General features: G+C 50.0%; 6 protein-coding genes across 6 annotated transcripts; 2 read left to right on the forward strand and 4 right to left on the reverse strand.

Annotated features, from left to right (window-relative positions):
- Positions 1-1688: 1688 nt before the first annotated feature.
- Positions 1689-3800, forward strand: MIND_01256700 (MFS domain-containing protein; the record flags this gene model as incomplete). Its single annotated transcript, XM_037369051.1, has 12 exons — positions 1689-1780; positions 1828-1987; positions 2036-2187; positions 2235-2266; positions 2313-2412; positions 2457-2657; positions 2710-2774; positions 2822-2991; positions 3043-3269; positions 3318-3457; positions 3509-3580; positions 3631-3800. 12 exons carry the CDS (start codon positions 1689-1691, stop codon positions 3798-3800), a joined length of 1581 nt encoding a protein of 526 aa, XP_037214257.1.
- Positions 3801-4028: 228 nt separating this feature from the next.
- On the reverse strand, positions 4029-5091 carry MIND_01256800 (2-cysteine peroxiredoxin; the record flags this gene model as incomplete). Its single annotated transcript, XM_037369052.1, has 9 exons — positions 4973-5091; positions 4897-4920; positions 4822-4846; positions 4715-4775; positions 4628-4665; positions 4418-4578; positions 4288-4366; positions 4137-4238; positions 4029-4088 (listed from the first exon to the last, which is right to left on the reverse strand). The coding sequence occupies exons 1-9, from the start codon at positions 5071-5073 to the stop codon at positions 4029-4031; spliced, it is 651 nt and encodes a 216-aa protein (XP_037214258.1). The 5' UTR covers positions 5074-5091.
- Positions 5092-6724: 1633 nt separating this feature from the next.
- On the forward strand, positions 6725-8242 carry MIND_01256900 (Aldo-ket-red domain-containing protein; the record flags this gene model as incomplete). The annotated part of the gene is made up of 8 exons (XM_037369053.1): positions 6725-6884; positions 7071-7102; positions 7150-7311; positions 7363-7533; positions 7595-7681; positions 7736-7819; positions 7871-8030; positions 8082-8242. 8 exons carry the CDS (start codon positions 6725-6727, stop codon positions 8240-8242), a joined length of 1017 nt encoding a protein of 338 aa, XP_037214259.1.
- A 2951-nt stretch (positions 8243-11193) lies between these two features.
- On the reverse strand, positions 11194-11781 carry MIND_01257000 (uncharacterized protein; the record flags this gene model as incomplete). Its single annotated transcript, XM_037369054.1, has 1 exon — positions 11194-11781. The coding sequence occupies one exon, from the start codon at positions 11779-11781 to the stop codon at positions 11194-11196; it is 588 nt and encodes a 195-aa protein (XP_037214260.1).
- Positions 11782-14045: 2264 nt separating this feature from the next.
- MIND_01257100 (PLP-dependent transferase) lies at positions 14046-16219 on the reverse strand (the record flags this gene model as incomplete). Its single annotated transcript, XM_037369055.1, has 11 exons — positions 14046-14303; positions 14351-14428; positions 14480-14618; positions 14668-14878; positions 14925-15111; positions 15159-15397; positions 15448-15457; positions 15511-15605; positions 15691-15832; positions 15886-15988; positions 16152-16219. 11 exons carry the CDS (start codon positions 16217-16219, stop codon positions 14046-14048), a joined length of 1530 nt encoding a protein of 509 aa, XP_037214261.1.
- A 6221-nt stretch (positions 16220-22440) lies between these two features.
- MIND_01257200 (uncharacterized protein) lies at positions 22441-23222 on the reverse strand (the record flags this gene model as incomplete). Its single annotated transcript, XM_037369056.1, has 2 exons — positions 22915-23222; positions 22441-22867 (listed from the first exon to the last, which is right to left on the reverse strand). Exons 1-2 carry the CDS (start codon positions 23205-23207, stop codon positions 22441-22443), a joined length of 720 nt encoding a protein of 239 aa, XP_037214262.1. The 5' UTR covers positions 23208-23222.
- Between the last annotated feature and the right edge of the window lie 1358 nt (positions 23223-24580).

A 24580-nucleotide genomic window follows, 5' to 3' on the forward strand; every position in this document is an offset into this window, starting at 1 on the left:
TTGGTACGGCGCTGAATGAACAGACAGAAGCCAATCTTTTCCATACACTCCTGGCTCAATTGCCTCCGGAAAAGCAGGCGCGCGTTCTCACTCTGGCAAACTGCAAGTCAGTCCAAGAGTGCGATGTTTTGTTGGGCATTATTCGTACCAACGCACTTCCTGTTACTCTGCCGGTTCCTATGGATGTTCCCCATCCCGAGTTGCCCACCCATCGTGCGCTTTTCCTGGAGACGAGCCGGTGCAACCACAGGTACGACGGTGTGTTGAAAAGTCTTCGTGACTGACTTGATTGAAATGTAGTTGTTCACCGAATGCACGATGGCATTGGGACTGCACTACTCTTTCCCTTTCCTTGATCGCTGTCAGGCCCATTACTTCAGGGGAGGAGATCACCATTTCTTACCTCCCGGGAACACATTTGTTGCTTCCTCGCTCTTCCCGTCAATCGCTCCTTCACTCGGCCTACAACTTTACGTGCCACTGCACCGGCTGCATTCGGCCTAACGAAACCGATAGCGACTCGACACGATTCGAGCTGGCTCGTGCTAGCAATATCCCCACATTCGAAACCTGGCTTGCAGACAGAGGCAAGATGTATTCCGACTCCCTCCTGATTGAGGCCCACACGCGCCGGATTCGCATGCTTGAAATCGAGGGACTGGAGAGTATTTGCGACCATTCCAAGCCAGGCTCTTGCAGCCCTGGAGGCACTTCCGACTTGACAGGCAGCGCAAGGTCGCTGCCGTCCACGCAATATACGAAACACCTTGATGCCCTCGCTATGGCATATGGAGCTCTTGGTGATGCTGACAACTTCCGCGAGTGGACCTGGCGAGCAAGACAGTCGCGTCCCATGTCAGATGCCGGCGCAGCGAAGGTCTTGCAAGGCTGGATCAATAGTGTGGCCTCGTTTCCCGTGTGGGGTTGGAGAGGCGTTGGACGGAGCAAATGATTGCCTTGCTTCAAGTTTGCGATCTACATAGCGTATTTCTGCTGGGTTCAGTCGCATACGTGAATGTACTTGATTAGCAATACTCCAGAGTATCATTGCATGTTAAACGTGGAGGTTGGGTGCAAACAGAAGGCTTACATCACCTGACCTCGACTTCGTTTCCCTTCGTCCTCATCGACCAGTGACGCTCAAGCTCATTGCCTGCCGATATCACCTTTGGTACAACGTGCGCATGTAATTTTTGTATTAAAATGCAAGTGGCTTACCCAAGTACTCATCAGGCTGTGGCGGTCTGGGAAAGTGGCGGAAGGGACACCAAATGCAGCTAGGCTTCTGGAAAGAAGTTCTCCCCTTTTCATCGCTAGTGCTTCCCTTGGTGGTCGAAAAAAATAACGGCGGGATTGAGCGCTCCTCTGTTTATTCTTGTCCCAAGTCACACACACCACAGTTTGTCGTTGGTGCCGTCGGGCGGCCGACGCTTCTCATCGTGGTTCTTCGACTCCCGTGTGGGATTTCACCCTCAGAATAGCGACAAGATGGCGGCACACTCCAATGCTCAGGGGTCAGCTGGTTGCTCTCAACAAAGCCCTGAGCGATCTAGCAGCGCTGTCTGCCTTCGAATGTCGTTTCTTCTCTCACTATACCCCCGCCCGGACGACCGTTAGTCGGCGGACCGTCACGGTCCTTCCATTGGACTTAAAAGCTCCCTCTGAACGAGTTCAAGCCGGAAGCTGTTATGGCTGTCGGTGCCTCAGGTTCTGCTGAAGATGCAAGCAATGCATACTCGCACCTTATGGATCCCCGTAGAAAGTGGTACAACAACAGACGGTGAGAGCTCTTAACCCGGAGTTTGTGGTCAATTAATCAAACTCTAGTTTAATGGCGTTGAACGGATGGATCGTTCTATTGTTAATCACAGCGAGTACCAATGGGTACGACGGTTCCATGGTCAACGGCTTGCAATCTCTTCCTCAATGGGAAAAGTCGTTTCACAATCCGACCAAGGGAAAGCTGGGTTTACTCAGTGCTATCCAGGTAACTTGATAGACTCGCTTTCATATAGGGCTGCTGACACATGCACAGAACATCGGCTCCCTTGCTGGATATCCTTTTGCGCCTTACCTCTCGGATGGGATAGGCCGTCGCGCAACTGTGTTTATCGGGGCAGTCATCATGATACTAGCTACGGTCGTTCAGACAGCTTCTCAGTCTGTGGGGATGTTCATCGGCGCTCGGTTTGTGTGTCGAGTCGCAAAAAAAACTCGATTTTAATCTTCTTCAGTTTCCTCATCGGGTTCGGTCTCACATTCGCTTGTATGTGCCCTGGTTCTCTGATATCATACCCCTCATTATTCTGCAGCTAACGCAGCGCCAATGCTCATCACCGAGCTTTCGTATCCGAAGTATCGCGCACCTCTGACATCTGTCTACAACTCATTGTGGCACTCTGGAGCAATTGTGTGCGTTTTCCGTTGTGTGCGTTCGAGTTTCTCAGACAGAATAGAGCTGCTTGGACGACCTTCGGGACATTCAAGATCAATAGCACATGGTCATGGAGGGTTCCTTCCGCACTCCAGGCTCTTCCCTCTGTAATCCAGATTTTTCTTATCTGGTTTGTCCCAGAGTCGCCTCGTTATTTGGTGAACAAGGGCAGGGAAGCTGAGGCCCTGAAGACTCTGGCGTATTATCATGCCGATGGGAACGAGTAAATGTCGATCATCCTTCTCCAGACGCTCGGCTTATTTCTTTCTTCTCAGAGATGATCCTCTTGTCCGCTACGAATTCCAAGAGATCAAAACTGCTATCGAGTTTGACAAGACCGGTATTTGTGTTTGGGATTTAATTGACGCTTGCTTAAGAATAGTTTAGTCGCTCAGAACGTTGGCTGGTCCGCCTTCATTTCTAGCCCAGGAAATCGGAAACGTGTCCGTATCATTGTCGCTATTGCCTTCTTCTCGCAGTGGTCCGGTAACGGGCTTGTTTCCTATTACACCAACAAAGTGCTTGATCAAATGGGGATTACCGATCCGACAACTCAAGTGTGGCTCGCATTAATAAGTTTGGTCTGACGACTGACAAGCTCATGTTAGCTTCTTATAAACGGCATCCTCTCAATATGGAGTCTGATCTGCGCACTCACCGCATCTTCGATGGTCGATCGTTTCGGTCGCCGCCCTCTCTTTCTCACGTCCATATCCCTTATGACACTTTTCCTCACGCTTCAAACGGTGTGCTTCGGCAGATTCCGTGTTGCTGGTGACATCCATGCGGCGCACGGGGCTTTGGCTTTCATTTTCTTATTCTCTGCGGCTTACAAGTAGGTCTTATGCAGTCTTTATACTCGCGATCTCTGAAATCTCCTCAGCATTGCCTTTTCTCCCCTTATTGTCACGTACACCCTGGAGATCTTGCCTTACAAACTTCGGGCCAAGGGCTTCAACATCTTCAACTTCACCATATCTCTGGCCCTCATTTTTAACCAATACGTCAATCCAATCGCTTTCGGCGAGTTCATCTGGCCTCGCTACTTTGGCAAATATTGACATGTTGATTCAGCCGCGATGAGTTGGAAATATTACATCGTTTACTGCGTCTGGCTCGTCTGTGAAGCGGTTTTCTTATACTTCTGTGCGTTCCCTCGTTTGCAGACTCACAGACACACTTACTCTTGTCTCCAGTCCTGATAGAAACCAAAAACCGTACGTTGGAGGAAACGGCCGCTATATTCGATGGAGAAGTTGCGACAGAAAAACTTGTTGATGCTGCTACGAAGCATGCGGGTGTGGTGCATGATATGATTGAAGATGAGAAGGCATCGGAAAGGAAGGCGGAGTCTCTCGATGCCTGAGCCTGTCACAAACGCGATCATGTGATACCGTGACACACGCGCCAATTCCGATTTCTTTCACAATTACGGTCTGCGATTTGTAAATTGGTGTAACTGCAAAGAAAAGTTTATACATTAACGATATATGATAGGTTTAAGTCTACGGTCTAGGTCTACTTCTAGCCCAGCATCCACTTCCAACTGGGTGTCTACCTGATCTAAATGACGCAATCATTTTGGATCTAGAGTCTACTCGACCCTGGCGCGCTTTGCAGGGACAGTGCCGTTGGAGTGTCCATTGGTACCATTCTGCATGTAATGATCAGCAAATCAAAACAAGGAATGGACAACACGGACGGTAGCAGTCGAGCTGAAATACTCCAAGGAAGCCTTCGGGTCCGCCTTGATTGTTTTATCACCTTCTTTCCAGTTCGCAGGGCACACTTCGCCATATTGGTCCTGTAGTGGGATAATCAGTCTCAGGTGAAATGAGGAGATGGCGGCCCACAGTGAATTGGAATGCCTTGATCAGACGAATGGTTTCGTCGACGGAACGACCAACCGGAAGGTCGTTGACGGTGATTTGGCTAGACATCACGTTGAGGAATAGAGGCGAGATAGTAGTACGACGGACGCACCGCAGAATTCCCTTAGGGTCGATGAGAAAGAGTCCACGGAGCGCGATACCCTCATCCTCAAGCAAAACGCCATAATCACGCGAAATTTTCATGTTCCTGTCGGCAACGAGAGGAAGTTTGAGGTCAGGACCAATTCCACCCTGTTTGCGCGGTTGGGAGGCCTTTTACTTTCGCTTAGCAGACATCATTTCAACAAGTCAAAGGGCCCACCCAAGCTAGATGAGAGTACTGTGAATCGGTCGATATCCCTGCCAATGAACCAATAAGCACAAGTGCAGTCGCTGGCTTCTGACGCACCAAGTACCACAGTGTTGATTTCTTTCAGTGCGGGTATAGCGTCGTTGAATGCCAGGATTTCCTTCGAGTCGCTTGAGCGAGGGCCAACATAGGAAATGGATGCTCACTGTTGGGCAGACGAATGTGAAGTCCCTGCAGCAGGGTTGAGTATAAATATATATCATCCAAGTTAATGCTCCTACATTGGGTAAAAGAGTAGAACGACCCTGCATTCCATGTCCGTTTAGTGGTCACTCAGTAATATAGATGGTAACGCACCATTTGCCCCGGAAGTCGGAAAGAGAGACTTCTTCGAATAGGCTGTCTACCACTGCAGTAGCCTTGAAGTCTGGAGCGGGTCGTTGGACAAGGGCCACCATCGTTGAAGGAAGAAATGAAAAAGTGGGTCCAGAAGTCCCGTGATATTCACGTGGCTAGCTGATGATGATTTGATCGGCGCCGAGACGCCGTTACAGCGCTTGAACTGACTCTTTCTCCCAAACTTCCACCCTTTTTCGTGCATTGCGCCTGTATCTGACGAGCTAACGGGCTCCTGATAACTGCGCAGCTGCCACCACTTTCAAACTCATCTACGCTTGCCGCACTTCCAATTTGTTGCCGACATGCTTCGCAGCTAGTGACCGTAGCCTGAGGCTGAGCTACGGTCACCGAGATATGCTACGACTTATAACCATTCTTAGAGCGAATGCAACACTAATTTCATCTTAATGTTGCTGCTCCCGGCGCTTCCGTGTCATCATGTCTCCAAACCTTAGCTGGAACATCGAATGCTGGGTAAACAACGCATTCCCCCCAAATTTCAACCTACGATACGCCTAAAATATACCAGTAGGGATCATACGCTTACACTGTTACAGGTTTAACTCAACGGATTTCGGCAATATATGCGGTCAATGGCTCAAGAATTTCGGACTATTCTTTCCATCTACCGGTGGGACGGCATGACGGAGGAACCATCGAAAGAGGACCCTGGAACCTGGCCACCAATACTCGCGTGGTGCCTCTTGGTAGATTAGGACCGGTATTGCCTATGCAGAGTTATTTCCTTTTGGAGGCTCCCCTTCCACCCCCTCCTCCGTTGTCCGTGCTCTCGGCAAGTGTCGCCGCCGTGTCGCGCCCGCATCGCTTTCCCGATATGCCGAACACCTGTGCGATGGGCCACACAATGATTTACCACATGGACCACTGCTGATTTTCTGATGCGAGAAAAATCCCTCAATTGACAGAGGCGGGCCTAGCAATCAGAATCGCTTAGACGCGGAGAAGAAACGCATGTACAATATTCATTCAGCTAAGATTCTGGAGTTCTGGGTCAATTCTTTGGATACCGAGCTAGTATCATTGTCGACGAAACGCATCCCCTCGACGGAAACGAGCACATCATGATGGTCTGTCTGGTAGCCGCGGCCTGGAGCAGAGTCAAGTTAGGACTTGGTTTCAACCCTCATAATGTCTTGGATGTTAATCGATTTTTTAGAACCCTACAGTTGAAGCGGGGCTCTTCTGCGCCACCCTCAGCAGGTGATTCGACTTCTCGCGTGAAAGGCCCGGCGGTTCTTAAGCGGATGCCCAGACTGCGTGGTAAAGAATATCCTTGGTTTTGTGGTCCTTTGCTCGCATTAGGGACGGACTCTCACGTCGATGAAGCCCTGGACGGTCCACCGAAAACTTTCCTACCCCGAGTAAAGGGATTTACACCTTCCAAGACGCCCACATTCCGACTGGATCCTTGAGAATCTGTTATCGGAGCGTTGGCCGCGGTCCGTCGAGAGGTTACTGCTCGTCAGAGTCTCGGCGTTCTCCACGTCAAATTCGTCAACAGTTGAGCCGCGTACCTGCAAGGAGATTCGGGAAACATTGGGTCACCGGTCACCGATCATCGTCAGCACTCGGATGGCTGAGACGGGACGGGTGTGACTTCCAATTTGCCATACATAATATCTTGACCTTGTTTGGCTCATCCGCATTCCCTTCTGCAGCCACCACCACTACCTCCTGCTCCCACCGATCATGCAATCTGCCCATGAAACATTCCAGCTGGGCCATTTCACCGTACCGCGCCTTTGGGTTGGACTCTGGCAACTCTCGAGTAATGCCTGGGGAACGGCGTCCGTCCCAAAAATCCGACAAGCAATGTCTCGCCACGTCGATGCTGGCTACACGGCTTTTGGTAAGCTCGCAGTACGTCTTATCGTGTAGATCAGCTGATTTATCATCAGATATGGTGAGCATTTGGTCCTGGTCTTACATTCCGTTTTACTGACGAGTCGCTTGTCCTCCTTGGCTGGCCATAGGGTAAGCTTAGGAAATTTGTTTGTCTAACATGTCTCACGCCCGTACCTTTACGCTACGATAGCCGACCACTATGGGAGTGCAGAGCTCATCTTTGTGAGTTTCCGAGGACGGACCTCCACTCCGCATCTCATCGTTGTCAGGGTCAATTTCGGTCATCGCTCGAGAAGCCCGAGCTCGTCGTAGGTGCCACTAAATGGTGTGTCTTCAAACCCTTGACGGGGCCGATTACCCGGGCCGCCGTCGAAGCCGCCATCCGTGAACGGATTGAGCGCATGCATGCCACTCGTGTCGATCTTCTTCAGGTATATTTATCTTCACACATCCTGCGACGAATGGAACCTCAACCTTTATAGTTCCACTGGCAGGATTATTCAAACCACGACTACATCACGGCGCTTGAAATCATGGCTCAGCTCCGGGATGAAGGCCTCATTGCTAATGTCGGGCTTTGTAACTTTGACGCGCTGAGAACGGAGGAGATCTGTGTCCGTTTTCCCGGCTTGGTTGTCTCCAATCAGGTCCCGGTCAGTATTTTGTCTGTGGCATCTTGTTTGACTGCCTAGCAGGCTAATACCCCTGCCACAGTTCTCGCTAATTGATGTTCGTGTTCTGTCAGCACTCGACAGCGTCTGCACAAAACATGGGGTTAAACTCCTGACTTATGGAACCTTGGTGGGCGTTTAATCATAGCGTTTCATTCCGATGCTCATCGGAGGGATGTTACAGTGTGGCGGCTTTCTGGCTGAGAAGTGGATTGGACTTCCTGAGCCTGATCCTTACGCCGGCTCTCTCAACCCGTCTCAGCGCAAGGTTGTCCACTTCAGTGTGTTCGCTATATCATTGCTGATACGAGAAAAATAGTACCTTGATATAATAACCAAAGCATGGGGCAGCTGGTCACTTTTTCAAGAACTCCTCTTCGTTCTCCGAACGATATCTTTGAGACACGAAGGAACCAGTGTTACGAACATTGCAACTCGTTGGGTACTTGACCATGCAGTCGTTGGAGCAGTGATTGTTGGTATGTCATACTTGGCTCAGTTTAGATTCCATCCTGAGCAAATTTGGTAAGGCGTGCGACTTGGGTGCACTGAATACCCAGAAGATAACCTAAAAGTCTATGGCTGGACCCTCAGTGATGAGGACAGGGCAGATATTGACCGTGTGCTGTCTCAGAGTGCAGGGAGGCAATTGTTCCAGACGATTGGGGACTGTGGTGCAGAATATCGTTGACAGCTATACTTTAGGAACGCACCCACTCCGTCTTCTTCTTACCTCATCTTCGGGAACCACCGACTTCTTCGATGAGGTCTGAGCTCATCTTTGTCTTTTTTTAACCAACTGTACGCGGACAACATTGAACGAGGTTTGAATTCTCGTGGCAAAAACTCCATCTCCAACCTCCGTTCGCGCAAAATACCTCGGCTCGAGATGAGATCAGCGCCAAACCGTTGTTCAGTTGGAAGACCGAGTTGATCTTGTTTGCGACAGTTCCGTTCGCCTGTCTATCAGTCGGCGATTGAACATGGATCCACAAAAGACTCGAATCATTGCAAGAAGTCATCGTGGCTGAATATGCGGTTCGTGACTCTGCTTTTCAGCCGGTGTTCTTATATTTCACCAGTGAATAATTAATGAAGTTGAGAAGCGCTCATGTAAGGGCATCAATGGCGCGCAACGCCTCATTGCGATACATGCCTCTACTGGAACCAATCAGGACATCGAGTTAACCCTGTAAGATGTGCCACCCTTGCTAGTAGCGAACTCCACTACTACTGTGTGTACTCCAGGTAGGTACTAGTAACATTACTCATAAGCTCCTCACTCAAGCTAGGTAGGAAATTTACTGACTTCAATGGCTATCTGTAAAATCAATCTATTCTTGGTTATCTATGGCGGCGATCCTCTTTAGTTGGGCATCTTCCACTTTCAGCGATAACCAAGTCCCTGCTTTCTTCTTGAATGCTTCGTCCAGAGTCCATGTCCCAGCACATGTGGAGATCGACTACCTGGCGATGGCTTCCAGCTTAAGCCCTCGAATCGGGGACTTGCTAAATTTCCGGCCTTGAAGCAAGCGTGAAGCGAAACACCAAATTGGACGATCTAATCATTCACAAGTCCCCCAGAAGCGCCGGACACCAGTGTCGCCTTGCTCATTGTTGTCGACTCCGGGAATCAAACGCGTCGCAAGGATCATCGGTATCCGTGGACAGTCCCACCTCCGGTGTGTACCTCAATTTCATCATGCTCCGGTGTTCTAAGAACTTGCCGACGATTTATAGAAATTCGACGACGAAGCAGCGTTTGTGACCAGAGACATAAAAGGGCACGAAGTCTAGCATGAGAGCCCACTCTTCTCCCATACTAGTATGGCACGCACTGAATATCGTTCCACCTTGCCCCATGGCCATGTGTGCGTTGTTTTCTTTTCACCACCTTTTGTGCGAGAGGCTCAATGACCCCGACAGTAATATGATGGCAGACACCGTTCTAGTCAACGCGAGTCCAGAGGAGCAAGTGGCCGCCATCTATTAGGCTTGAGATATAACTAACTATTGGGCCTTCTTTAGTCTTCGCGCAATTCTCCGTGGTATGCTCGCTTCAAAAACTCCTGGGCTTGTGGCAACCTTCATGTCTTCCACCCATGCTCGTCTCCAACACAAAAACACCACTTTTGATTCAGACATCGAGCTGGTTGTCGGCGTCGATACGCCATCGCCTTTACTGCTGGACAAACTCAAATATGCCCGCATGCTCTTTGGGAGCGGTCTAGGATTCCCGAGCCTGGGTCCACTCACTTCGGTTGTGCGATCGACGATAAACCGACGCTGGAATGAAGACGGCGAAGTCGCCAAGACGTTGGCCATGGCCGATGCTGATATCGCACAGGCGATTCAGGTTAGACTCACTGTCGTTCAACGCTAGTGACTTACTTAAGCTGGATCCAGAGTTGCAAGGATCAACTTCTTGACATTTCGCAAATCGTTGATGTAGATGCGGCCCGCGGAATGCGTATGAACCTGCTCAAAGCGTTGAGGGATAGCCAGTTGGACGCGGAGCGATGGGGCGGTGAGTTTGCTTTCGAGCGAGGCATGTACAGTGTCTTGGACCTCAAGTTGTAGCTGCCTCAGATAGACCGCTCATGGACTATACTTCAAGTTATGTACATACTTGTAGTGGGATAATTATACCCTATCCTTTAACTTAAATTGCTGTGTAAAACAATTACTATTCTCACCCAAAGCGAAGATAATGTAAATAGGGCCAAATAGATCTACGGACGTCTTTTCAAGTTCCGAACGACTGCGAGACGTGTCACATGACCGCGACTTTGTCGGTGTCATCACCCGTGACCGATCAGTTCACTGTGCGGTATGCATATGGCCGCTAGGACAGTGCTTTTCAATTTTGACTCCTTCCGGTCAGATTCTAAAAACACCAGCTCATCCAGAAGTGGCCAAACAACTCCTCAATGATTCCAACGTGCAATCTACGTGTCTCCTGCATCTCATTGACAGCCTGATGCACTTCAGGACTAAAAAACCATCAGCAACTGGCAGAAACAAACTTCATTGCGACTCAGATTCAATAACCGTGACACATTCTACATCTCGGAACAAAAGGCCTGAGTTTGTTCAAGTTGTCGAACTCGGGCGGTTTACTCGGCGACCGGCGGTGTCTGGTACGAGGACTCGGACTCTTATAGCGATGGAGCTCGGACTAGTCATCTCTCACTCGACCCAGAGTATTTAAAATTCCCGCGAGTACAATGAACCCCGCCTCCGACGTCGTATCCTGGGACTACATTCTCGGCACAAATTTCGCCCGCACATCCAGGGGACCAGGTCTTGCCCGCAAACGCCGTCTCCGGTTAGCTCTGTGCTGCTGACCAAATGGGAGCTCGAGGGCGAATCACGGGCACGTTAAGTTCCACAAGCCAAGACTCGGACGTATCGTACGAATGACCCAGCGTGGGTGAACAAGCCTGGATTTTCTCGAGAGAAAAGGAGCTGGTGTTTCTACAATATAAGGCAATGAAGATGGCGTTGACACGAATCATCACCTCACGTGGGTGTGTGACGAAATTCGAGAAGGTTTTGGTATGATACAAAAGGGCGAAAGAATAAGAATGGTTGCTCTCGATACATACAAGTACAATTACATGCTGTTCTCCAATCCTGAATTCACTTTCTCGCAACCTTCGTGTAGCGCTTTTCATCATCATCTTCGGGTTCTGTGTCTTCGCAGTCAGAATCTGCGTGTTTGCGCTTGTGCGCGGCCTGAGCCTGAGCATCAAGTATGGCAACGAGGTCGACGCTTTCCGTTCGCACGAGGGCTCGTGGTGTAGGTCCATCATGATCATCCGCATCTTGGAAGATCAAGTGAAGGAAAGGCTCCGAGTCATCAATCGAACGCTGAGGCCATGTCTTAGTTTGATGGTTTCGGTTGGCTTTGTAGGTGGCACGAGTGGGTGAAAGCTCTCTCTCGCCAGAACACCGCTCAGGTGATGGAGGCTCTGTTGTCTGCCTGCGACTATAAGAGCGGATTCGAGCCACGACCTTCTGCTTGGTGCGTTTGCCCTTCTCGGCGACGCAGGAGAGATCGATGTAGGGAGCTTCATTTCGCTTCTTAGTCTTTGCGTTGACCCCCTTTCGAGTAGCTTGGGCCATCACCGATTCGTTGTTCGCCGTGGGCATGTTGGTTAATCCCAGTCCGGCATTGAGAGACTCGGCATCCGAAGACGAGCCCGTGGAAACTGCTGGGATAACCATGGCGTTGGAGGTTGGGATATAGATGGAAGGAGAGAGGAAACAGCGCGTGACAAATGTTGGCGGGAGCTGGCAGGTTTTATAGCCGAGCAAAGAGAGTGACAATGCACTGCAAGTCTGCACAACAATGCGCGCCACGTGCGTGGTAATCTTGGTCAACACAAGTCCCGCCAGGATGGCGAGCTCGAACAAGGCTGGCGTTCTACCACATCAACTGGGAGAGAGTCGAGGTGAATCTTGTGTCGACGTCGACAAGGCGTCTCAATCAATAAATCCTTCTTCGTCGCAACATATCCGCAAACCGAATAAGAGAGAAACGGGAAGCCAAACTTGCTCAGGTCTGGTATGTCTACAAACAAATCTCAGTATGGGCCTGAGGATGGGGATCATGATTACCAGAGCACATACTTCATGAAAGTCTGGGCCGTTTCCTTTGCATATCAGACTGCTTCGTGAAAGTGGTCATTTGGCGTTGGATTCGAACGCCAAAACAGGCAAACTTGAGGTTTGTCAAGGAAGCCGAGCCTCCTCTTGCTCGTTATGAGTGCTGATAGTGTCTATAATAGTGTGCCGCGAGGGAAAATGCAGAGGTGTTCCAATGGGGTGTTGACTCCGTTGAGGTTGCTCTACAGGGGCGAAGTTGGCCCGATTCCCTCCCTCCTCTCAAATCGATTCCGGGAGAGACCTTTCGGCCGGTGATATGGCTAGTATGCTTGGGCAGCGCCTGGGAAGATCCTGCACCGGGAAATGGAGGGAAAATAAGTCAAATTTTCTTTCTCGTCAAATGCGTACTTGGTCGCGAGCTATCCAGGAAGATCAGATATGCGCTCCACGAGCGGAAGAGTTTTACTTGAGCTGCACTAGTTGCATATATGGGGAAGATAGATGCTTTTTTAAAAGCTATTGGAAGCAAAAAGCAAGGGTTTTGCCGTGCGAAGATCTTTCGTCAGCAACATCATCTCGTCGTTTGCAGATTCATAAAGGAACTATACAAACAAACAAACAAACAAACAAACAGATGCATTTGCTCCCAAACTCGCGAAATCATATAAATGAAGGCAATGGTAAAGTGCCATTCAACTAGAAATTGCAGTCCGAGTCTGAATCAGGCTGCTTGCAGGATGACTCGGAGTTGTCAGGCAATACCAGCACTGGTTCTTCCAGAATCCACAGTAGTACGACTACGCTTTCAGGATCGCTTGAAAAACACTCCACCCCTCCCCAGACGCGCATCTTCCTCCAAATCATACAGCGTCCTTACACCCATTGAACCGAAGGGGACAGTGCGATACATCCTTGTTTCAACTTCGGCTCTCCTCTCATCCACGCGGTAGCGTTCTCGCAAGTCAGCCAGCTTTTCGTCGGCTCCAATATATGCGTAAGTCCGCCGCAGGGCCCAGTTGGCCCAATAGCTGGTCCCAGGAAGGAGCGAAGCGACTTTTAGAAACGGGAAGGCCGCAAAAAAGCCTGCGTATATCGCTGTGGTGAGAGTCAAGGAGGCGCTTTTGAATAAGAGCTCTGGAAGTAGTGTTATTGGAGAGGCGCCGCGAGGGTGCGCCGAGCTGAGGCTGAGCGAGCCGACACGAAACGCGGGAGTCGTCGCAAGGGTTTCTCGTTTTTGGTCCTTCACGACAAGGCGAAAATAACCATCACCGGCAGCCACAGGAATATGAACGAATGCGCTAGCGAGGACAAGGTGGTCAGTCGGAACTACGCCGCTCGCCCTGATATTAGATGTCTCTTTGGTGTACTGTGCTCGTTGTTTTTTAGTCACGTCAGCATCCCAACTGCCTGTAGATGCGGGAGTAACGTCCAGTTCTTTGCCGATCGTGCCCCGAAGCCAACCACCCAGCGTCCAGCCCAGAAGTCCCGTCCTCCAGCCACGACGCTGGAGAATAACGTTTGTTTCTTGTGGGAGTGGTTCACGACCTAGAATCGAGATTGGCACTATTGTTTTAACGCCTTGATAGTAAACCCATGCGCGAGTGTGTCGAATGGTTGAATATGATGAGTTGGGGTCAGCAAGCACGTCGGCGTCGTTCAGGGCATGGAAGGTCGATATTGCTGTATCGGCAAATGCCTTGGCAACACGAAAAATGCGAGGCAGCATCGGAAGAGGTGGACATGGTGGCGAGAGAAGAACAGGCAAGCTATGACGTCGAGGATGAACGCGGTCATGTGATAGCAAGACAAAAACAATTTGACAACTGATAAGATCTCGGAGTAAGATAAATCGTATCTTTGGTCATTGCGGCGCCAGATACCGACTAATCGAATCCATTAAGATAGCCGTTGACCGTGTTAGTTCCGAAACTCGCATCTCCATTGTGTCTGTAGCCATTCACTGGCCCGACATTACTGTTGAGTTTGACCGTGAAGGTTATGCCATTAACTTTGGTATGACCATGTCCATTGAGCTTTGTTGCAGTACCATTATGCTGCAATGTGGTAAGGACAGCGGGTGAAGACAGGGGTAGAGGCGCCTCCGGAGCATTGAATGCCTTTTCAATGCGACGCAAAGCGAGCTACGTGAGACGCATGAGTGAACCGCTCCGAGATGGAGTAGCCCTACCAGTAAAGTCTCCCTCGGCTGACTGAAAATTAGCCTAAAGCGAGTCGGAACAGGATCGGCCATAAGGTTCGTGGGTTTCTAAGCATCGGCTCATTAACCCATCGCTGAGTTCAATCCATTGATACGCACAATGAAGACTCGCTCACGTATGAGCGCCGAGACACCCGCATCGAGCTTTTCAATCGCGTCCGCATTTGGTCGCGCAATACGGTCAAGAAATGGTGCAAAATTGACAACGACATAAACTGCTGCATTGGCACGAGTAAACCTAGCATGATTTGTGAGTACAGCCAATCAGAACCACACCAACAACGCACTCTAGCCCATGCCATATTAGCCATTCCGCAGTTATTTCGTATGCCTCTCGTAAAAGGACTCGATTGTCGGCGAGGAATTTCTCCGTGAATGATTTATCTTGCAAGACGCGAGCGAAAGCAATGTCACTGAGTGAAGAGATTGGTGTGGCATTGAAGAGTGGGCGAACCAAGTTGAGTAGAGGTAAATTATAAGGTGATATGATAAGACCGACTATGGCTGTCAGTTCAGCGTCAAGAGATAAGGGAACAGAACAGACGCTTGAGTCCACTGGCACCGAAATCCTTCGTTGGCCCTGCAAGGACATGAACGCGAGAAGGATCTACGCCCAAGGCGGGGAGATCGTAGGTGAGAATACTCTCGAAAGGCACATTGATCTCGGGTGGGTATGCGGAAGAGTAAGTTGAGAGGGCATATACTTCATCGACGATGAGATGGACATTATACTGCAACCATTATTCAGACTTTGGAATAGATGCCAGATTCAACTCGCCTTTTGCGCTAAGCGCGCATAGCCTTCAATAACTTCTCGTTGGACCACTTGCGGGAGTGGGTTGTGTGGGTTGGGAATGAGGAGGGCAGTAATTTTGATGCCGATTCCTTGTGAGCTGGCATGTAGCTTGGCATCGAGAACAGGAAGAACATCTATCGACAGCGAATTTATCGTCGCCGGAATATCTGCCATAACGAGCGTTGCGCCAGAAGGATGGGTGATGTCTCGCACATAGTCATCTGGCGTCGAAAAATTGAACCCAACGCGAAGGAAGGAGGTAATCGCAAACCATAGAAGGGCTAGAGAGAACACACTTATTAATGTCAGGAGGGTCATAGGAGAAGTCACTCACCACACTCATCAAGACGCCTTCTCCTTCACCAGCCAATGCCCATACAAGTTGGGCAAGACATGCACCAATCCCCGGGCCCGCGACCGAGTTCTCACCTGTCACTGCGGTCAGAACGTAGAAAATAACCGCCGAAAAGTATGTTCCGAGTCAAGAAGCAAGAAGACGAAAGAAGTTACTTACGCGTGATTCGGACGTGGGGGTTGAAGTGGTCATTGATGTACTCTGGTAGAAGGTCTTCGACGGTTGGGAGGTCAGTCTTGATCAGAGTAGCTCTGTATCGTAGATGCTGAGCGCGTAGGGCGGATAGCGGGCGGGACAAGTGCTTCCCAAATTCAGAAAGTAAGAATAGTTGTTTGTGTTAAGATAAGTACGCACCTCGATTAGTCGTTCACTCAACAAGGAGTTTTCGGCAATTGAGAGGTTGATGATACCTTCCGGATACAGTTCGGGGTCATAGAATGGGCCTGGTGGGGGAAGACTGTGGTCGCGTGAGTGGATGAAGTTTAATAGACGTGTTTGACGATGGCAACACGGAATGCTGGTCCGACTCGAGTTGAGTACGAAGTTCCTCTAGGACAGCCAACGGCATAGGAAAGCACGCGCAATAGACGCGAGAACACCAGGAGTGTTGGTATACTTACTATGCGTGCGGGGGAGGAAGCCCAAGCCGCTTTAAAGCGCGATTAGAGATTGGGAGAGACTCTGCCATGAGTAGATATAGGTCAATGGGGACTTGGGGACATGGATGGACGAAGAACGAACCTTTAAGGCCTACCACACTCTGACGGCATCACCGCATAACGAAAAAGGGTACCAGCCTTATGGAGATCGAAAGTTAACCGAGTTGTTTGTTCGTGTTTGACTAGAGTTTGTGCTTTCACCTTCCTTCCATGTTCACGACATTTGAGCGTTCTTGGATGAAGATCCTCCTGCTTTTTCTGTGTCGCGTACTGTCAATTACGACAATGATTACGCCCTTCTCAAGGCTTTCCTCCGCGTCCAAGTTACCTAGTTTTCAGCAAGCGAGTTCACAAATCTCGACGTGTGTTGATGTTTGCTTCAACAACGCTACCGGTAGCGGAAAGCAAGGTGGCTGCGCTGGGTTAGTTCTCCGCTCCCGTCTCTCCCGCATCGCTCTTACGCAAATCTTGGCGTATTGAGGCTTCCCGGCCAATACGAATGTATCTGTACCTTCCCCACCATGATGCAATCCTTTGAATCGTGTCTGTCAACTAGTTGCTCACTCGATAACACGACTGTCCAAGAAACGCTGGGCAACGTTCAGCAGGTCTGTGCTTCGTGCAATCCGGATGGTTGTAATGCTTGTCCGTTTGGCTATGTTCATTTTTCCTTTCATTCAATTTCTCACAAGCTCACAGTCAGCATCTCGGCCTCCGAGAACATAAGCACACAACCAATTCAAGCGCCAATCTCAAGTTCGACAACAACGGCTCTATGTTATACTACCCTCCAATCGAAAGCTGAATCTATTACTCTCGGCGGGATTAGCGCTTCTGGCTTTCTATCGGCCGGACTTGAGCCATGCTCCGTGGTCTCGGCCACTATTCTCGGGAACTCAGCTGCGCCTACGACCTCTCGTACTACCCCATCGGTCTCGCTTGCGTCACCGTCCACAACAACCACGAGGTCACTCTCGGTCCGGGCTGTCCCAAATTTGGCAGCAGCAACGGTTATTGGTTTACTGGCACTGGTAGTTGGCGCTCTACTTGTATAGACGTAGTTCAATATGACGCTGTCTAGAGACCAACGAGAAGCAAGGAACGAAAGCAGCTTGTTCTTTCGTTCCTTGCTTCTCGTTGGTCTCTGGACAGTGTCATATTGAACTCAATTGATACGTCTACAGCCGCAACAAGAACCTAACGCCACAAGACAAACTGGGCATGTGCCTTCGTTCCGATTTTTTTGGGTTTCTTGTGGGGACCAGTGGGGTCCTGTCAATCACCATACGGACAGATGCGGGGAAAATGTGTATCATTTACCGTGCTTCCTTTTCAGTCAAGGGTTGCCCAGTTGTTGGAGACGAGCCAGTACCCAGGCGCCAGCTTCTACCACTTGGTGTCTACGTATACTTAACTTGTCCCCACGCGAACATCGGATCCACTCAGCATCGGTTACGGTTCTCGCGAACACAAATTTTTCCTGACTTGGATGCGCGATCCGCATATCTCTGGCAGATTACTGATAATCAGAGTTTTAGACGACACTGGGTTTACTAGACGAACCCTGTTTCGATTCGTCTTCTGGCTTCTCTCCTTCCTACTTATGGTCTTCTCGCTCCATCGGAGGTCGTCTTCGTCGCGTGACCCATGTTTTCGAGGAGTCTCGTTCGTCGTGACATTTTGGATCGTGTGTCCACCGCATCAACGGAGCTAACGCCACACGAGCTCGAGAGGTTCAATTGCTATGTTGCTAATTTTAAACAGACCGATGTCAGTGCCGTGTCTATAGAAAACACCCCCGTCACCTGGGCATAGCTACTTGGGTGATTTCTCATGCGATGTTCCAGTTTGAGGAGCGGAGATGAAAAAAATCAGCCTTGACCATTTAAATCAGTTAGACTAAGTACAGTCAATACTTCGACAGCCAATGAAAGTCGCTCCTTTGATATTCGGAGGGATCGATCGTCTGAGTTCGAAAAGTGCCAACTGCAGAAAATTCCAACGACCGCGGCCCGAAGCATGTCAATGATTTCAAATGATGTGGGCGCTGGACTATACATCTCAAGTAACAACCTAGACATTAATGTGGACCTGCAGCGCTAGCAAGGCTCAATCTAAGGCAATTGAGGTTCAGAGCTGAATATCTGGTCGCCGTCTGACATACCGAATCGTTATGTTAATGCAAACCGAGGACTCGGAAAGCGGCCCAAGCCGTATATAGTATCTGTGGGTGACCATTGGGACCAGTAGTTTAAGCCGTAGTCTTTCCATCGGTTCGCCTTGCCAAGGCGGGTTGTAGCACTTGTTTGACCACAAAGTCGAGGCGCCAAGTCCATTCTGCATCGACATCGGCGGTCCTACGAGCTGCGGATTGAATAGATTGCCATGAAACTATGCGCAGGCCATAACGGCGATCAGGGAGAGTTGCAGGCGCTAATTCAGACGCGTATTGATCAAGATACTGTTCGGACAACTTGAAACTTGAACCCAAAATATGACCGTGACGGAAACCATGCGCTCCTTCGAGACTCCTTATTCGGAACATGGGATTTCCGACGTCGTTGGATAGTAGCGATAAATAGTGCTGAATTGTTGACCATCTCGCCACGGCCCACGGGGGTTGTCCGATCGCGCGACAGTTACGGCGTAGTCGTACGTTAAAATGTGGACCGTTATCGCGGTCATGCCCGAGGGTAGATTACTGAGTGGGTGAGCCCAGATTCACAACTCCACAACCCTAGGCTCCGCCCAGGGCCGTCGTGTCTGCCTGGTAAGGATCGTAAGTTTTGAGTGCAGACCACGGCTTGACCTCAGTTCACGGAACCCGTCGAGAACAGCTTTGGGAGGGTCGATTGCTCCGGCGCTCCATTCTCGTTGGTATATCACCAATGCCATGATCTTTGAGCGAAGTTGCAGAACCGAGAGTAATGTATGATAATGGGACTCGTTTATTCCTCGCGGAAGCAAGCGCAGAGTCGTTAAGGAGGGGAGTAAACGAAAGCCACTTGCAAAAGCATTCCTCAGTTGAAGCAAATCAAAAAGGCGCTCGAAGATTTCGGGGCCATGATCGATGTTCAACGAGAACTCGGCATCGATGACTGAGGCTGGAAGCGCATCCAAGACAAGGAATATGTCCTCAGAAAGAAAACCCGTGATAGAAAGGTGAATTTTCTGCAGCGGAGGGTGACCAGAGCGGGAAATGAACGAAGGTATTGCGGATGTAGTAATCTGAGAGTTATTGCTCCGCGTAAACAGCTCAGTAAGAGCTGGGAGAGTGAGGTACTGGATAATGGAGTGTGCGTTATATAATTGACATCTGAGCGTTTTCAAATTGGGGAGGACCAGGACATTGCGGACGTTTGGAGATACGGGAGTACTAGTGCTTGTTTCAGGGTTTGGTTCGAGGTCGTTTTCGATATCCAGTTCCTTTAGAGAAACGCATTGAGTGATGATTTCGAGACATGCGTCGAGGGAAATGTGAAACTTTAACTGCAAAGTGGTTATTTGAGCCCATGGAGCGGACAGGGCGACCCAGGGGAGTGTTCCAATGGTGATTTTCTGCAATACAGGCGCATCATGGATAGCGACAACATCTTGAACGACAGGGTTGCTTGTTGTGGGAAAATATGTGTAAAGAGCTATGTCTGTGAGCATAGGAAGCGGGAAATTTGGTTGGGAAATAGTCGCTCTAAGTTGTTCGTAGGCTGCGGAAGGGATTTGGATCGTGATATTTCGCCAGGTAACCGAATAAGTAAGGCAAAGGCCGAGGAGGGGTGGTAACAATTCTAGTTGGCTGACGTCCAGATTTATATCGAGTGGATAGCTTGCGGAGGAATTAAGCCACACAGCCAAAATGTCCGGGAGAAGATAATTGTTGATGCTGATCTTGGCCCAGAGGACAGGAGTCCCAAATGCGATGGCGCGCCACGAATGGCAAATGCGAGTAAGGAGCAAAGGTGCTTCGAGAGGCGACGGTATTGGTTTCTGTTGGATGGATTTTGCGTCTTGGACGCAATGTAGAAATATTTTCGTGACTATTTCCGTCGGAAGAGACAGGATGGGATAGGAAACAGATTGAGACTCAATAGTGAGCCTGTTGCGCTCCGCTGAGAGCGAGCTAATCAAGGCGTCAATTTCAGCTAAACGACGCCTTAGTGCCTCCAGTCCAGGCTCCCGTGGAGGAATCGCGGCCGCACAGTTGGAGCAGAGTGGCATCGTGGAACAAGTTTCTGGTCGTCACGTGAGCGCTGACTTGAAACTTGGAACTCTGGACATAAAACTAGCGGGAAGCACTTATTTACGGGCGACAGAAACTACAACTACACCAACTAATAGCCTCTTTCATCTGTATCAGCCTCCAGGTATCGATCAAAACATTTATGTCCGTTTCTTTCAACCACCTTCCGCCACGATCTAGACCGTCATCAGGTCTGGAGGTGATCAAGCGAAGTTCAAAAGCGGGGCCTCCCAGCATTTTAAACTCCTCAACGAGAGAAGGAGAAACTAGAGCACGATGCCGCTGACGGTACTTCTCCGCTTCCTCGACTTGCTGAGGGGTTGGAGGGACATACACATAACGTTCTTCCTCATTATACTCGTAGTCATATGGCGGAGACTCGGGTGGAGTCACAAGCGACGGACGAGTTTGGATTGTCAACTCCAGTCTTTTGAGACCCATTTGGCATCTTGGCCTGACGGCGTTCAGAAAGCTTGGTATCTCGTCGTCGTCTTTAGACCAGGCGCGCATGACCAGCGTTTCGAGATTCGGCAGACATTTTTCGTCTGCGAGTATGTTGGAAATGATGGGGAGAGCAGGTAGCTCGCTCGAGTCAAACTTGTAGGAGAGGTGTCGCAGGCCAACCAGCATTCTGAATAACGTGTGCATGTCGGCGAGTGGGGAGATCCAAATGTCGTCGTCGATAGCGAGCGACTCAAAAGTCTCTGCGCAGCGAGACCGCGTCACCAACTCCATGATTGGATGCATGGAGCTCGAGGTTCCGTCCATGTCTACGATGTTGTTGAGATGAAGATGCTTTAGAGCCGGAAGGGTAAGGAAATGTAATAGATTCTGGTTGGTGATTCTGAGGTGTTGCAATGAAGAGAAGGGACTGAGAGAAGGCATAGCAAGGTCGAGACTTCCGGGAATACACCAAAAGCAGTCAAACGACTGTAGCCCAATGCATGGACTTAACACTTTAGCCGTGTCATCGACCCCCCACGTCGCGGAAAACCTCAGATGAGTAAGCTGGGTCCACGGTAGATGGATTTGTCCCTGGGTAAACCCCAATAAAGTGACTCGAGTAAGGCGAGGTGCTCGTCCTGGGGAAATGATGATTTCGTGCTCGCTTCCAGCACCCAATGCAGAGTCAGAGTTGCAAAGGGTAAGCTCCTCAAGTATCAGGTACGTTGGTGGTTGGCTCAGACTTATGAGCGTCGATGCGAAGCAAGACAAAAACACGTTCTTCCAGCGATGAGCGTGGCGGATAAGTATCGAGAATATTGTGTTGCCTTTGGCCTCGTCCTCTTCATCCCTATTGTCATCTTCCTCGACATACACACGGAAATATAGCGGCGATTCCCCGCTGCGCGCTAGCCAAGTTTGCAATTCTTGGTCCGATGGAAGTTTTGGCCGTGTCGGTTCATCGTCGTAGGATGTAGAGGGCGCCTTTCCTATGGCAAACGAAGCCCACAGTGAGGGTGTAGCAAGAGCAATGTGCCGAAATCGAGTGTCGACTTGCGAGAGAATGAGAGCAGGGTGATCGAGGTCAAGGTTTGGCTGACCATCCACAAGGTGGTCAAAGATGGAGCCAATTATTTCCGGGGCGACTTCGTCAAGGTGAAAGGGCATTCAGGTGTTGTTCAGGTGTGAGTACATACCAGCTTTAAATCTCGTCCATCCTTTCGGAACTCGGGGTGATCACTACTATGCTTCCCGCTGACTTTCTTATGACTCGACGGCAGCAAATGCAACTGCGCAATCAATGAAAGGACGTGCGATAACTCTGAGAACGAAGGATATAGCGGGGGTCAAAAGTTTTCTGGGATCACATGTTTCCAAACCAGGTTGCTTTCATCTTCCACACAATGTCCACACTTGCTAATGTCCTCAAACTAGACCACAGTTGTCCGCCTCAAATATCTCATACCTTGTTGCGCTGAAGATGTGTCATTCGGAGTAACTGTCAAAAGTACGCCTTGCAGGATTCTTTCAAATTGTACTGCGCGTTTACAAAAAATTTCCCTCTAGTAATCAAGCCTGAATTGCCGGTGCACCAAACGAAAGAGTAAGGCTCTTATGCGTCCTCCGAAACGGTCGATGCGAGCTCAGAGCTGGTGGTATTGAGGCCCTTAAATCCTGTTTGGGTGATGATGGTGTCGGCACATCCAATTTTTTGTCGATGAGATGTTCGGTGTCCTTCTGGCGACTTCTCGCGGCATGTAATGAGGGAATAGCAAGAGATTTCCCTCGCAACTCGGGTTGGGTTTTGGTGGGGAACAGCAATCTGGACGAGAAGCCGTCGTGGCTATCGTCTATCTCTTCAAGCTCGTCAACCTGTGAAGGGTGACCGAAACGGAACGGCGTTATTGGAGGTGGACCCATATCACTCAGACTCGATGGTGGACGGAGATGTGGTGGCAAGCTAGGGCGGTTGATCAGATTGCTCCGAATCAGGGCTCTGAAGTGATCAGCAACAGCCAGGGGAGACGCAGGCCGGTGGCATACCGCGCCCCGACCACTATCTTATCCTGTGGTGACGGCTCTACTAGTGACCTCGTCATTGGAAAGCATGCGCTGGAGGCACTTCCTTCAATATTTATAGCATCGTCGCCCATCGGTTCATCAACACTTCCTTGCACGACCGGCATTTGGGAAAGCACGTCCCGGGCGAATCTCGTAACAACATCGTCAGCTCGGTTACCCAGCGTCCTCGCCAGTTCAAGATGTGCATCTGCCACCTCTTTTACGGTCCTCATGACGCGCAGCAGGTTTGCCATCGATTCCTTGAATGGGTCCATTTTGTTGTCGACGGGAGTCAGCGAAAGGCGAGGGTGGTGGAGGCTGATGGAGAGCAAACTTGAACTGTCACATCGACAAATCTTGTTCTTATGGTCGTCAACTGAGAACGCTTTGACCATTTGAACGGTCGGTGACGGCCATACCGTAATCAAAATCCTGCATTGATCATAGCCACCCGCCATCACCGACAGCTTCCAATAGCTTTCCCGACTCTCCCACGAGCCGGCTAACCACTATGCTGTGGTGGGTGTCTCCAGGCCACACTCATCATTTCACTGCTGTGGAGATCTTCGTCGCGTTGAGCGAAGGACGTTTATAAAACCACTCGTTCTGAGCATACCCCAACAGCACAGATGCGCTTCACTCTTTTGACTGTCGTCTTTTCCGTTCTCACCGATGCTATCAAAGCCCATGCTCATTTGCCTCGCGCAGACATCACCTTTCCTCTACTTTCCAAACGTCCCAAAAAGAGTATCCAGCAGAGATATGCCCACGGGCATCGCCGCACCGGACATCGTCAATACCAGGGTGATGCACTCACACTCGATGGAGCCTCCTTTGAGACCGAATACCTTGTCAACGTCACTGTTGGTGACCAAACTTTCCAAGTCATTGTAGACACTGGAAGGCGAGTTACCATGGGGCCCCTTTGAAAGGTTACTCACGTAGTCAAACAGCTCAGATTTCTGGGTCGCACACAAAAATTTCAGCTGTCTCGCACTCAATGGAACGGCCGTCCCAGCTGCGGATTGCAATTTTGGCCCTACTCAATTTGACCCCGCTCTCTCCTCAACCTTTGAACCGTTTCCTAACACGACATTCTTCGTTCGCTATGGATCTGGCGAATTTCTTTCTGGACTCGTTGCGTTCGATACGGTTACTGTCGGACAGGTGACTGTAACCAGGCAAGAGTTCGGTGTGCCCAACGAAAACGCGTTTCTTGGCGACGGAGTATCTGAAGGTGTTCTTGGACTAGCATTTCCAGGATTGACGAGTGTCTACAACGCTTCCGATAGACACCAGGCTGGCGGTTCGAACCATATCCTCTACGACCCCTTCTTTGTGAACGCGGTCAAACAGGGAAAGGTCAAGCATCCATGTAGGCATCCCTTATTCAACATTGGTTCGAACTGAGCCTCACTATCGCTAGACTTTTCTCATTCCCTCGACCGGCCCACTCTTGAGCAACAAATGAATGATCCTTTTGTTTCGAAACTTGGTCAGCTTTCCTTGGGCGGTATTGTGCCAACCCCAACTCTACCGGATACTACAGTCGTTTTGCCAATAATCGGCTACGCTCCCGACAGCAACGGCTTGTTCGTTCCGTCCGTCGATATCACTGACCCAGGGTATCGTCTGGCTTGGTATTCTA

This window comes from Mycena indigotica (assembly GCF_014461135.1).
Source record: "Mycena indigotica strain 171206Taipei chromosome Unknown Mind.scaff0013, whole genome shotgun sequence".
Classification (NCBI taxonomy): Eukaryota; Fungi; Basidiomycota; class Agaricomycetes; order Agaricales; family Mycenaceae; genus Mycena; species Mycena indigotica.